The 16,011-nt window shown below is 27.6% G+C and overlaps 1 protein-coding gene across 1 annotated transcript in view; it reads right to left on the bottom strand.

The window, feature by feature from the left end:
* Positions 1-1,759: 1,759 nt before the first annotated feature.
* LOC122518299 (spermidine synthase) overlaps positions 1,760-16,011 on the bottom strand; it is a 33,627-nt gene continuing 19,375 nt past the window's right edge. Inside the window, exons 3-11 of the mRNA XM_043637168.1 lie at positions 10,744-10,890; positions 10,301-10,453; positions 9,407-9,700; positions 8,278-8,426; positions 3,606-3,782; positions 3,036-3,156; positions 2,714-2,960; positions 2,317-2,546; positions 1,760-2,204 (exon numbers count right to left, since the gene is read on the bottom strand). Of these exons, the coding sequence (XP_043493103.1) occupies positions 2,052-2,204; positions 2,317-2,546; positions 2,714-2,960; positions 3,036-3,156; positions 3,606-3,736 (882 nt within the window). The 5' untranslated portion in view covers positions 3,737-3,782; positions 8,278-8,426; positions 9,407-9,700; positions 10,301-10,453; positions 10,744-10,890 and the 3' untranslated portion in view covers positions 1,760-2,051. The remainder of the gene's footprint in view (positions 2,205-2,316; positions 2,547-2,713; positions 2,961-3,035; positions 3,157-3,605; positions 3,783-8,277; positions 8,427-9,406; positions 9,701-10,300; positions 10,454-10,743; positions 10,891-16,011) is intronic.

The following is a 16,011-nucleotide window of genomic DNA, read 5'->3' as shown; positions in this document are numbered from 1 at the left end:
TTTCTTTTTTTTTTAAAAAAATGTGCTCGTCGGTGTAAGTAATTTTTTACGTCGTAGGGAGAATGATCTATCAATTGATATAACAAAGTGTCCTTAAATAATAATTAACGCGTGCGCTTTCATTAATTAGCCTTGTAAATGTAATTGCGAATCGTATTAGCAAATAACACGGTTGCTCATTGATTAAAAGTAAGCTACACGACAAATAGATGATATAGTACATATAAATATATATATTAGAAATATTTTTTACTAGGTGACCGCGATATAGTTTTTAGTATTTTCTTTTTTTTTTGTTTTTCTTCTTACAATTAGTTTCTTTCTTTTAGCTTTATTTAGCTTTATTTAGCTTTATTTAGCTTAACTTTTTAATTTTATTAGCTTTATTATATCTTAAGGAAAATGAATTAACAAGAAACGCGACATATCAATTATTATATTCCATTTCATTTTGTTTTGTTAACGAAGCACGCTTACGTGAATTCACGCTTGACGTTTGCACGTAACATTTTTCGTTAATTTTTATATTTTTTTTTTTCAATTCTTTTCTTTTTTTCTCTCTTATCTTTTTTTTTTAATTAATTAACATCAACTTTATATTTTATTCACAGTGCTTGCTCTTATCATTTATCAACTCTTTCATATATATATATATGTGTGTATATGTACAGGGTGGTCCATGTTATTTGTAATATTATTCATGTGGTCTTTTAGAAAATAAATCCGAATTTATTAATAATGAAAAAAAAAAATGAAAAAAATATTAACATTAAATTTTAACACGTTAAAATTATAATTTATAAAAGTAATGATAAAAAATGTTTATCGAATTAATTTTAATTACATGGACCACTTTCTCTCTCTCTCTCTCTCTTTTATATGTTTCTTTGCAACTTGCTTCTAATAGTTAAGTAAATATAATTCGAATCGTATGTAGATAGATTAACATTAAAATTCTTTGTAAGAAAGATAGAAATATAGAAGAAAGAATTAGATGTATAATTATTATTATTATTATCAATGAGATCTCTTTGATGATCGATTAGTGCAATTAATTAGTCTTTCGGTAAATAATATTAATTTGTCTCCATGGTTACAGGTTTTTTTAACGAGTGTCAACAATTTTGCAATAACATTGTTCAGAAACAGAAAAGTTAGAAGAAAAGACTCGTATGCAAAACACGATTGTGGTTAATTTAATGTATATTTTCTTTTTTTTTTCTCTTATTTTTTTCCATCCAAAGAGATATGGAAATTTATTTTATTTCTTCGGTTATCATAAAAAAGTTCAAGGGTTTGATAATAACGTCCGATAATTGTGATCAAAAAATATTATATCACTAATGTTCTTTTTATTCTTGTTTTATTTTTTATCTTTTCTAATTGATAAAAATAAACTCTTCCGAAGTTGTACAAGTGTCAAATAACGATACCCCAATTATTATCAATTTAAGATCAAAGGCGACACTCATCTATTCACAATTAGTATACTTATATACGTGGGAGAGTGCCATAATATGTAGGAACTATAATAAAGAATTCGTGTTTACACGAAAAAACAGATAGATTATAATACTGCGATAATCTATTATTTTGTCAATCTAGATTATGTACAGGATGTTTTTTAATTATATATATATATATATATATATATATATATATATATATATATAAAAAATATTAGCATTTTTAATAAATGAGAATTAAGGGAGATTAAGTTTCGATTATAGAAACAAAAAAAATAAAACTTTAACCATTCTTCAGACTGCTTTGTCAATTTTAGACGAAGAAATTTATTGATAGTTAATTTGTTTTTTGTTTTTTTTCTTTCATTTTCTTATAAATTTAATTTATAAAATTCGTTTGATACGTTTGTTTTTTGTTTTCTCTTTTCCAGTTACTGTATTGCAATTATCGATATTGACAAAAACAAATAGAAACATATCTTTCGAAGATTTAAAATCAAATCGAAAAACAAATTATAAGAAAAGTGAGAAATTAATTCGCTTAAAAACATAAAAAGAAAGGTCAATTAAAAAATAATATCGTATTCACGTCGTCGTCCTGTACGGTTTTAAAGCTTTCTCGACAAACCTGGGTAATACGAATGCCGATTTGTGTATTTCGGAACTGTAATACCTTAAATTCATTTTATCTAATTCTTCGTCATCAAATATCCTCGTTGGTACTTTGAAATTCGTTTCCTAAAAGAAGAAACAATATTTCTTCATAAATTGTACAACTCCCGAAAATTGTTTGGAAGTATTTTAAAAAGCAAGATATTTTATATGAACGTATATATATACAAATACGTACTGTACCAAGTCCACCTAATACAAAACCAATTTGTCCTGTTGGATAAGATGGTACTGAAGCGATACAATAATCTACTACTGAGAAGGCAGATTTGCAATGTTTAAAAGTTTGAACTACGTGATCCAAATTCATCCATGCGGTACCTGCTTGACTACAAACTATACCACCGGGTCTCAATGCTGTTTTCATTAAATTAAAGTAGGATTCTTGAAAAAGGCACTCTGCTGGACCTACAAATATATATTTCAATTTTTTTATAAACATTATAGAAAACTATATATATATAATAATATTAATACTTTTGTATTGTATATAATATATAGAAATAATAATAATAATAATAATAATAATAATAATAACAAGTAAAAGGTATTATAATGTTTAAAATTGTTCATACCAATTGGATCGCTACTGTCCGTAATAATAACGTCGAATTCTTTTGTATGTTGCTTCATAAATTCAAACCCGTCTCCTACGTTTAACGTAAGTTTAGGATGTTCCAGTCCAACCCCCATAAATGGCAAATACTTTTTCGATACTTCAATTACCATAGAGTCAATCTCGATTTGTACTATTCGTTCAACACCCGGATGTTTGGCAACTTCGCGTGCAACTCCACCATCACCGCCGCCAACTATTAAAACCTATTTACAAAATGTTCATACCTTAATTTACGAAATTAATGAACGAGGAGTATTAGAACACAATTGTAAACTCACGTTCTTCGGATCAGGGTGACTACACAATGGAACATACGTTATCATCTCTTGATAAGCGAATTCATCCTTTTCCGTACACTGAATTATACCATCGAGTATCAGAGCTTTCCCATAACTTTTTCTGTATCAATGAAATGATAATTGTTATTATTTGAAACGTCAATAAAATGAATACAATTTCGATGATATGGTACTTTAATTGTTAAACATATTCCTAAAGAATTTATTCAATGGTTCGTTTATAAAATGATTGCAGCTTTAAATATCGATACGAAGAAAAATTATAATTTAATGATGAATATTATTTAGAAAAAAAAATGGTAAATTAAATCTTTAGAATCTACCATAATGAATTTATTGTTCCTAACAATATAATAGAATATATAATTAAAAATTTGTTTGAATTCTAAAACTAATTGATAGAATTAAACTGATGAAAATAAAATCATGCAAATAGTATCCCAAATATATCCAATTGTAAGAATAGATCTACTAATTGTTTATGCAAGAAAATAATTAGAATTTGCTTGATAGGAATTATCGAAAATGTGAATAATATTATTCACTAACGTTTGCAGCACCAAAACGTCCTGATATTGCGATCTTCCTTGATGTAACGTATTTTCAACTTCGAGGGACAATGAGACACCAGGCCAGAAGTCGTTTATCTCGCTGAACCAGCCTGTCTTCATTGCATCCATATTTCTTCTTCTTTCTTTAGGTCGTCACGAAACTTTCGTCAGAATTCTACTGAAAACCGGCACCAAGAAATAATACGGTGAACTACGTCTCGCAAAGTAAAATAAGACAGTCGCAATAATTATGCGGTCAAACATGTTTTCACGAGAGAGAGAGAAAAAAGCATACGATTCGCGACCGGCTTTTTACTTTTACGTGTGTAAGTATCTAGTAAATATGTAAAACCTCTTCGATATGTATTTTATATATCTTTTTTACAGATATATATATATATATTATAATTATTTCAAAATGTATCCTTAAATATATTTATCTATTAATTTTTTTAAATTAATCATTTTTATATTATGAAAAGATGAAATAAAAGTAAATTGAATTATTGCTGTGCGTGTAATTATTTTGTTGAAAACAATTTCATTAATTGTAAAACGTATTTAGTGACAATTATCGATCATACAATTCTAAAAAACAATTCTCTATTGGAAAACACACACACGCGTATTTTTAAACGAGTAATACGATGATCAGATTGAGACGTTCGAATTATAAATTTATTTAAAATATATATTTCAATCTCATAAATATATCACGGTTCGTTATATATTGTTAAATAAATTTAATGGAAAATATAATTAAAAAGTAATCTCTAGTTCAGGTACGTATCATCATTTTCGAGTTGGAAAAATATTTGGAATGAAAATTTATATCTACCGATGCTTGTATAAATTTCAATGAAAAATGATCGAAAAAAAATATATATATTATATCGATTATATGAAAAAGAGAGAAAGAGAGAGAGAAATACTGTAACGCTATAATTTTCGATCAAACGGTTTTCTATGGTCATACCCTTAAACATCCCTTCTGAATTATATCCTATAGAAATAGCTAAAACGATTCACTTGTTGCGTGAAATATTACTGTCGCACGTCGGTATATTCAATTTCGTAAATTCAAAATGCATACATTTCAATAAAATACAGTTTTACGTAAAACAAATATTAATGTCTTATATATAAATATATCTGGCTGACCATTCAATGGATAAAATAACATTTCGAAATATTGTGCAATTTAAATATTAAACAAATCTAAATTCCATATTTATTATGAACACAAAATTATTTAGTATTTAATATTTAATAATATTCTCTATAAAAACAAACAACAACGATAATACTAATAATAATATTAACCGCTATTAAATATCCTCAATTTAAATAAACGAAACATTTTCATATTTCTTATATTACATGTTACGTCTTTATAGAGATCAACCAAATAAATATTTCATTACAAATTCGTATTTAGAAAAATTAGAAAAAGAAAAACAATTAAATAATTAATAAAAACTAAAAAGAAAACAACAAAATAAAATAGAAAAACTATAAAAATGTATGGATCCGATATTAAAGTAATAAATAAATTGTAGAGAAAAAAAAAATTCAATTCTATTAACGAATTTGAAATTCTATATACACTATCCAATATATATTAATATATTTATGTTGTGATATACATACATATTATAAAAGAGAAGAGTACGTTGGCAAGCCGGATTGAAGGACCGAAGAAGACTAACGGACGTATGTACAAGTAACGGCACTTTAAGTGGCAGCACTTTCTCAGCATTAATTCTTGGTTGAGTTGTTATCGGCTCAGCTTGCTCTGTGATAATGATGGTTCAAGCATAAACGAGATAACAAACGAAATGGTAAAATGTAAAGAGACCGTATCATCGTTCTCTTGAACTTCGTACTTTCAAATCGTTCAGCTTCTATCATTAATGGACGATTACTATAATAAGGATGAATTAATATCACCGAGATTAAACGTACCTATTTTTAATATTAATATCAAATAAAATTTGAAATATTTATTTTTTTCAATTATATATTAATATAATTTCGTAGGGGTAGTTTCGATACGTTGAAATAGTTTTTTTTAGACGTTCCTATCTACCCCTCCTCCTCACACCGAATAAGATTTTTATTTGATATATTTTAAATATTCAAATTTATATTATTATTATGAGATGTTTAAGCTGAAATGATTTTTTTTCTCTTTTTCTTTTTTTTTCTTTTTTTTTTCAATCATACATCAATTTCTTCTTCTTCGGATACCCAAACGAAACGTGCGATAGTATTACTTCCTTTTATGGTTTGTTTAGTTTTTGAGATAAGCGATATCGCGTTAGGGATGGTCGAGAAAATAAATAAAAATCTATGGTGGAAAACCCATAGAGGAAAACTTATCTATTTCTATATTTTTTTTTTCATATATATATATGAAAAAATAAAGCAATCGGTAAACATAACTTTCTAATAATTTTCATCGGTAGTTTATAGTCGAATAGACAAATAATTTTAATAGAAGATCGTTTTAAATTATAAACGATTCTAATAATGCATTTAAAATACAAAACAACAAAAAAAGAAGAAAATAATTCAATCACTTACCCTTCCCAAAAAAGACGTGATGTTTTTTCAATCGTAGTTCGTACAGATGATAGACGAATAAATGAACAAAATTATTTCAAAATTCGAGGAGAAAAATTGTAAACGTTAGCAAAGACTATTCCCAACTAACTAACTAACTCAAGTTTCGACTGAATAAACGTGGCTGTCGTTTCTGCTTTCCAGATTTTTCTTCTCTTTCCATTTCAACCCTCCCCCCACTTTTCATACCACATTTATTCTTTCTCATAGCCTTTCTTTTTAAAAAAGATACCAAAATTCCTCCTTATTGGATAGGAACACTGACGTCTACGAAACTGATTGGTTCATAGATTTGAAAAAAAAAAAAATCAGTCAGTTGTATACCGGATGACCCAAAGGTTCCAAGAATTTCCAATGGAATGCTTTTTGTTAGCGATAGAAGGGAAAATCTTTTAGGTACACATTGTCGTGAAAAAAAATAAACCGGGGAGAAAAAGAATGGCGTTGGAAAGACGAGGGTTTGATAAAAGTCAGACCTGGAGCCTTGGGTCTCACAGCATGAACCATACCCTTCTCTCCTATCTTATGTTAATACACGAGGTTCTAATCTTCAATAAAGAAAAATATTGAGCATGCACACACACACACACACAAAATTAGAAAACGTACGAGACGCAAACATTTCTTTTATACGCATAACTGCTGGTAATTTAATATTTTATTACGTAACCGTCATACACAATATTTCGTTTTATAATTTTTCTTTTGTATAAATGTTTTAAAAAAAGGGAATCATCGAGCATTGTATAAAATATCGTAACGCTTTTTATCTTCTTCTTCTTCTTTAAATTGGCCTAATCATTACATGAATAATTTCTAACGACCAACATCGTTATTTAATAAATTACTATTCGAATAATAGCACCGGAATATTTTTCATCACATTATATTCGAATATAAATTGGTAGGAAAGAAAAGAATATTTTTGTCTTTTTTCTAAATAAAATTTACAATATTTCTTAGCACCATTATTGTGTTCTTAAAAATATTCTATCACTATTATTATGTTTTTAACACGTTCGCGGACGTGAATGAATTGTTTATCTATTTTTTCTTTTTTTTTTACAACTCATTTAAATTGTTTAACTATCAGCGAACGTGTTAATGTTACACACGTAATGTTACACGTTAATATCGGTGTATGCTAAAGAACAAAATTACATAATCTTAAAATAAAAATATATTTATATATATATTTTTTTTTGGTTTATTTATAAACCCTCCTTCACTTTCTCTCTCTCTCTCTTTTTTTCTTTATATAAAAAAGCACTAATCCTATTTTAATTAGACTATCTTATTACTAGTAATAAGGCTAAAATCGAAAGCACGTATTATTTCTATCTAAGGACACTTTGCAGAAAGATGTATAACAAGTATCAAATAAAATATACGCGTAAATTTGTTAGAAATGTTTTTTTTTAAATATCTCTCGAACATCATGGCACACCATTAGAGAGTATTACGTTTTTTTTTTCTTCTTTTTCTTTCTTTAGAATATTATTCTTTTTCTTTTTTTGTTACATACTGCCTGTACTTGTAAATCAAAAGTTGTTCATACGTATATAACGCTTTTATAAACGTTGAAAATTGTTTCTTTAATTAAAATTGACCGTGTATCGTGATCATCGATGAGAAAAAGAAAACGTTGTTTAAAATACGAAAAAAAGAATAGGACAAAATTAAATCGACAATTGACAATGTAACGTGTGCGTGTTTTGTATAAAATGTGTCTTTGATAATAAATTTTGACATGTGTGTGTGTGTGTTCGATAGAAAATTCATCTTATCCGAATTTAAAATTCGTTTTACATTTTCGGATAATACTTTATCATATTTGTAATTAAACTTTTTTATGTTATTATAGCAGGAAAATATATCAAAGACAATTTGTTTAGACGGAAAAATTTGTTAACGTTAAGAAAAATTAATAGAGTAGTGTCCATCGACAGTTTATATGGAATAACTATCGGTTGGGTACTATGGGGAATTGAGAGGAAAGGGGACTGGTAACGTGATCGCATAGTCAAATTAATCATCTTGAATACCATAGAGAAAAAAAACCTTTCGATATCATTCATCCATCGTAAATTCTTCGATTCTTCGATGCGTTCGTGTTGAATTCCCCCATTACGTAGGAACAATAGAGTATAGAAGGTTTTATTCATCGATACATTCCTTTTTTTCCTCTTGATATCTGTCAAATTCAGATAAATTTATAATAATATCATTATCTGTCGGATAATAATGGTACAAATAATTTCTGATCCCTTTAGATTGGTCAATAAATTTATATCAAAATTTGTATATCTTTATGTATTGTAAAATAAATACGATTATATTAATATTTATTTTTCGTATTGCGCAAAATTGTTAACAATTTTATATATCCAATAATACACAATAATCTTGTTTAATTAAATAGAGAATAATTTTCTATGGAGAGAGAGAAATATTTGTTGAATTATATTTAAGAAAATATAATTTTATTATTGAGTATAGTTTTACTGGAAATCTTTTTCTTTTTCTTCTTTTCAAATATTTCAAAAATTTCAACATTAAATTATTGGCCAAACCCGAATATAATTCATACGTAAATATGGTATAATACACAAATACGATAACATTACCTCTGAGTAATATGACATATGTAGTTCGAACCAAACGTCGTAATAATATGTTTGATTCCTGGTCGATTATTCATAAAACAACCAAGAATATCAAACATATCTCACGAAAATTGGCATTCATTTTTGTCAACAACCAAATCATCAGTTCCATCCTATCGTAAAATATATCATAAAATGATATCATAAAATACAATAATCGAATCTCATCGCACACGATTATAATTATCGTATCTTGAAAATCTTTTTTCATTTCACATTTAAATAAAAAAGAAACAAATAATTACCTAAAGTATACTTATTCATCTCGAAGATTATTACAATCATATAATAAACAATTAAAATTCCGCCATTAATTTTCTACTCGTTCAGTATTCTTTTTTCGTTCGCGTATCGAACATTTGTATATTTTTTAATAAACTATTTTGTTTTTTATTATTACCGTGATACTTAATCGCAAATCGTTATAAATGATATCACAAAATTCTTCTAAAATTAATCTTATTAAATAAAACGACGAACACATATTTATTATTTATTAAATACTCACTCAAATGCAAAACGATGCAACGTTTAGCATAATCAATGTAAACTTAGAACAGCAATCACATTCCTTTCCCTTGTCCGTTGTTATTATTGAAATTCTTTTTTCTTCTTCTTCTTCTTCAAGGTGGTTTCGAAAGGTGTTTAAACCAAAAGAAAAAAAGGGAAAAAAATAATAATAATTAAACTTAAACAGGCTGCTTTTCGCAAAGTGAATCATCTCGTGACCGGATTGGTGATGGTCGAAAGTAAGGCACGTTGCGATTCGAACAAGGACGGATGACACTTTTCATTGGTGCACCTAATCTTAACAAACGATTTTATTCATTAATAATATTAATATTAATAATTAATATCATTCATGTAAATAACGCAATTAAATATTAATAATCGCTCGTTCCTCGAACTTTCAAAATTATTCATTTCATGAGAAATATCTATGAGTATAATTAAATAAAATAATCAAATTATATCTCGATGCAATGTTAATAATTTGATTAACAAGTGCACCGAAAAATATTATTAATAATACGCATAACAATACTTTCCAAATTATTCATCTCATTTAAAAATAACATTAATATAATTAAATAAAATAATAATCGGAATGAAGCAACGTAAATAATTGTAATAATAGGTGTGTGCACCTAAATTAAATATCGTTCATTAATTTATTAATTGTTGATGTAAATAACGTTAAATATGTTATTACTTTTAATAATATTTTATGATCAACAATATTGCATGTAATCTGCATTTGATTTATCGAAAAATATCGACATAGGTTTATCGATTGAATCGACAAAAATGAATGAATATTAATACTTTAAATTTGACTACTTTATCGATGACAGAAAAAAAAGAAAAGGAAAGAAAAGGAAAAAAATGCTCCAAGAAATACCTTAATAATCGGTTCGTTGCATCTTTTTCCTCGATCGATTCATCTTCATCCTGGCGTTTTTTAATCGCTATTCCCCCATTTCTTTTGAAATATTTTCCGCTCGAAAGGAATAGCATGAGTTTGCTTCAACATCTTCGTATTTCTTCTCGTTACCTGCATGTTACGTCACGCAACCGATTAAAGCAACGTTAAACAATATTTTAATACGAATAATATCATCGAGTTTTTCAAATTCAACCGAACACTAATTGAATTTTTTCATTTCTTTTATATTATTATTATTATTATTATTATTCATTTTTCTGGATTTCCTAATTTTTTTCATTTCAATTAACAAGAGTTTATTTTTCATAAAGAAATTAATTTCAACGTTATTAAACTAAGATCATTATTTTGCTAATTATTTATAATAGATACGGGTACAAATCAAAAATCAAACTCACGTTGATCTGTGCAGTGTTTTCTCGTCTATTTGAAGCTTTTTTTCGTTCGATACGAAAGAACATGTCGAAGTATCCTATGCATGTAGTAGTTTAACCGGGATTGAATATGGTTGTCATCGTAATTATCGAGGTCGGTCCGATGGTTTTCTATAAAAACAAAAAAAAAAACGTAGAAAAATATTCCTGTTTGTTTGACTACATACCAAAATAAAATAAATATTGGTTATCGTGTAGTTATATTATTGATATTTATTTTATCAAGAACGTATTCGATGAAAACGATGAACTTTATCATTTTTTCGATTGAATAAATATTCATTTTTTTATTAACTAAGATGTTTATTTGATTTATCTTACTCGTAACTTTTGCTACAGGATTCTCTCTTACGTGTTCGTATACGTGTGTATTTTTTCATCTCTATTTTAGCGTATCATAGTGACAGATGAAATTCTTTGGTTGCATACAAAAATCTGATACGTGACAAACAGTAACTTTCTGAGATATTAACTTACAAAGTTTTTCCATAGTTGTATTATATTTTTCTATTTTCCTACAAAATGCCATTTACGTTTACGCGTTAAAAAAAATGTCTCCAAATAACAATACTCTATCTTTATTTGAATATTCTTGATATCAAATTATAGAATTATAAATATTATATTAAATATTGTTTTTATTTCATTCGTGCAACTGCAAAATAATTTACTGACATTCGTTTAGATTTATTTATCTATTATTCTATCAAAAACAAACGAACAAACAAGAAAATAGAAAAATACGAAAACGTTGAACAATATGAATATTATTTCAATAAGATTTTTGAAATGTTTACGTGAGATTATATTTTAAAATAGATAAAACGAATTCCATAGTGAAATATACGCTTACTCACTCGTTTTACGCTAGCTCGGCATTCTCTTGTAAAAAGTTTAAAACTTATAATAACAAAGTAAAGTAAACTAACGTATGAAAAAAAAAAAAAAAAAGAATTGTTTCGACAACAATATTATTCATACACAATCTCGTCTAAACATATCTATTTATAAAAAATATAATTTCTTTTTCATCATTGATTCATCGTTCCCATCGAAATTAAAAAACCTTATAGTATTGAATTAAAATATAAAATATTCTTTTTCTCCGTATCATATATATTTTTTTTTTCTTCTTTTCTTTTTTACTTCTTTTTTTTTTGTGGTTTAAATTCGTGCGATATGAAGAAGTATATATGTGATACTCGGTATCGTTTTAATTTTCCTATGAAAACGTTTGAAAGTGAATACAGGAGACCTTTAAAACACGATTGGCTGGAATTTTTGGGTAACACCAACCACGAGTATCAAAGTTGAATATCAAAGTTGAATATCGAAATGGTTTGAACGTTATAAAAAAAAAAAAAAAATAGTAAAATCTATTCTTTTTTTTTTTTCTTCTTTTTTTCCCCTCTGGTTTAAAGTCGGGAAAGAAAATCGATATACAGAGAATGGATTGTATCCTGTAAAAAATTAGAGAAAAAGACTGAGAGAGAGAGAGAGAGAGAGATGGAATATGTAGAGAGAAAGTAGTCGATATCGAATTTGTGGTAAAGAATAGAAAGAAATAGATTAAAAACAGACTCACGCTGTTAAAAAGACAAAACCACAAACATGGAATTATTTATATACCTATTCTATATCTGCATATATGTATATATATATTTTTGTTCTCTTTATTTTTATCCTCTCGTTGTATGCTACATTTTCCATTGAATTTGTAATAAGACATATGTTGCATTAGAATATTATTTTCTACGTATTCACGAGCACGAAAAAATGGAGAAATTTATTCTAATTTCTAATTAAAAAATAAAATAAACGTGAGAGAAAGAATGAGAGTGAAGTCGAATAAAAATCTAAAAAAAAAAGATAACAAAAATTATATTAATTATAATATATAGAAAATAGAACAATTTTTTCTATTATAATTGTCTATATATATATTATTTTTAAACTGTTTAAAAATGTGCAAATGTGACATTCTCTAAACGAATTTAATTTAATCATCGATCGTAATAAAATTCTACCGATGATGACACGTGCCTTTAACGAAGATTGGAAAATCGATCGAACGGTGTCGACAACGACAGCTTTACTTTTTTTTTTTCATTCTTTCTTTCTCTTTCTTTCTTTATTGGTCGCCTAGAAATAAAGAGAGAGAGAGAGAGAAACAGAGTGAGAGAAGCATCGATAACATCTTAGCCGACTACAAAAGGCTTCTTTCGTGCTGTCGTTGGAAAATAACCACTCTGCATTTATCTATTCACTGGAACACAAGCGAAATCAAATTTTAATATATGAAGAAATAAAAAAGAATGAACGAAAATATGAAAGAGAAATACCTGCTCCATATTTAAAAAAAAAAAAACCTAATCAACCTATCAAATAAAACTGTATATATTTTATTTATTATACGAATTATTAATTTCACTTACGAATAAAAAGTTTTTTCATTTTATTATCGCGCACAAAATTTCCGTATCAATTTCTATTTGATTATTATATGAAATACAATTATAAATAATAATAATAATAATAATATTTAGTTTCTCTTTGGATAAATCTGATCGATTGAATATATCGTATTTTCCACCTACGAAAACGTGCCTGTTTTACAAAGAGCAGTAGGGATAATCCAAATGCCATTGGATCCCAAGGGGTCATTCAATTACGGGATCCGTTTTTTCAATCGTTCACGTGCTTTACCTATCTATACAAATACACTTTATATATATATGTATTTCTATATATGATATATATTTATATATTACGAATATAAAATTACTAGTTTTATAATAAAATTCTTTTTTTTATATGCATTTCCAAAAAAAATTCCTTATAATTATTTTGAGTAAAATCTAGGAGTTGCAACGATTTAATTGTATTATACCTATGTACTATAATATACTGATGAAAGAAGAAGGTTATAGAAAATATAATTTGGAACATATATACATGTTACGCCTATGTGAACTTCTACCCTTAAACGTTGCTAAGCAACGACGATCCCTGACTGTGTCAAACTCGAGCACAAGCAACCCCTACCACCACTTTGTAACCATCCCTTCTAGCTGTGAACCCCTCCTTTTCTCTCTCTCATACACAGACACACTCAGACACACACGCGCACACATACAATGGAGACTATACGCGCAAGTTATTCTCAGGACAATCGCAATAATGTAAAGATTCTCGATTTCATGCGTTGGATAGGAAAATGTTGCATCAAGGTTTGCATCAAGGTTTGCATCAAGGTTTGCATCAGGGGTTGCGTCAATGTTACATATCAGGATTCCGTTTAATATCAGGGTGAACCAAAAGTTCGTGAATTAATTGTGTTTTTTCTTTTTCTTTTTCTTTGTCAGTCAATAAAATTACTTTACATGCAAGTGAAATAAATATCAATATAAACAAAAAAAAAACAAAGATAACACTGTAATATTATTTTTCAATATTAATATTCAATCGAATCGTATTTTGTATTCCGTGATTCTTTAAAGTTCGAGGGAAAAGGAAAATCGAATCTCTCGTCCGATTGTAATTCACGAAAAGTTTTCTAAGAGAAAAGAAAAAGGAAAATGGAAAAGAAAAGAATTATATACTCGACGAACTAATAATGAATTACGTGAGAAAATTATTCAACATACTCGACTACACGATCGATAAATCTTGGTTGACTCTTGCTTGAGAAAAAAAAAAAGAAAATGCACGCGAGAAGAGATGGGTAGGATTGTCTTCCTATTTATTTTTCGAAGGTTTTTTTTTCCCCGTGCTAATAAGATTTTCACTTTTTATTCCGCCCCCCACCCACCCCCGTTATTTTCCAAACTTTTCCCCGTACTTGATAATAAATTCAACGAAAGTTTTGCGATGGGATTCTTTTAACATCGATATAAGTTGACGACGTCACTTGCGTGGAATATTCAAATGAAAATTTCGAATTTTCTTTTCTTTTCTTTTCTTTTCTCGTTTCTTTTTTTCTTTTCTTTTTACTTTCTATATACACGAAAAATTTATTTAAAAAAAGAAACGACACAATAAACGAACGCGCGAACTTTTGGTTACACCCTCCTGATATCTTTTATCTCGTATATACCAGAATTAGTTCTCCTAAACGTAAAAGGGTATCATTAAGAAATCAGGGGTTAACCGACCCTTAAAAAGAAATGCAAGTAATTGGCTGAAGCACCCTACTCTTTCCTTCGAGTCACTATATCACGCATTTTCTCCCTATTGGCAATAAGGATCACATCTAATTTGATACATTGAAAAAATAGAACAAACGAACCTCGATCTTGTCATTGTACAAACTATACAATTGTTATGAACGTATCACAGTATCATTTAAAAATCACATATTTATATTTAACAAAAATATACTTAATTAATTAAAATTAAATCTTACTTTTTCTGGAAGTTACATTTTATCAAAGACACGGGTGTTTCCTATCAGTGTACACCCTCCCCCATTGATCGCATTTACTTATTTTCATATTAATAATATTTAATAATATCATATTTATAATTTCATATTACCTTTAAGGACTACTAAATGTTTATATTAATGTTGTGTATTAAATGTTTATATTATGTTAAATGTTTATATTATGTTACAATTGAAAAATAATAAATATAAATGAATATTATTATATATTATTATACGTTAAACCCGAAAAAAATCAAACTCCTGTTTTGAATTATTATGGTGTCATCACTTCTACTACTACTACCACTACTACAGTAACATATTTTTAGATGGTGTTTAATTAAAATCACGTGCCAAGATGATCGTCAACGATCATCGTCCATTAATTAGCTGTCACACTTAACTCGAATCAAGTCGACAGTAGAGAAATGTCATGTGATAATGAGAACACGAGGATGCAACGGATTCGCTCGATTGCAACTGCAATGATCCGACTAATGCTTCGACATTTCTCTGTCCCTCTACCTGTCTCTCTCTCTCTCTATCTATCTGCCTATCTATCTCTTTCTCATTCTAATCGAATTGCAGACATTTCTGTATACGATCGATTAGGTTCCTACGACATTCGCTTCTGTACCGATCGATTAAATATGGAAACAAGAAAATGTCACGCATTTGATAATAACTAAACGATTCCATTTCTCTGTATTTTATTATTTTTGGCATTTCATTGCAAGAGAAAGTGTAAGAGATTGATATTTCATTATCGTCTAAAATTATATTTAAAACACGTCAGGGTAATGCAA

Source organism: Polistes fuscatus, unplaced genomic scaffold (genome assembly GCF_010416935.1).
Source record: "Polistes fuscatus isolate 324 unplaced genomic scaffold, CU_Pfus_HIC Scaffold24, whole genome shotgun sequence".
In the NCBI taxonomy this organism is placed as follows: Eukaryota; Metazoa; Arthropoda; class Insecta; order Hymenoptera; family Vespidae; genus Polistes; species Polistes fuscatus.
The sequence above is the reverse complement of the archived record's forward strand: the minus strand, read 5'-3'. Positions and strand labels throughout refer to the sequence as shown.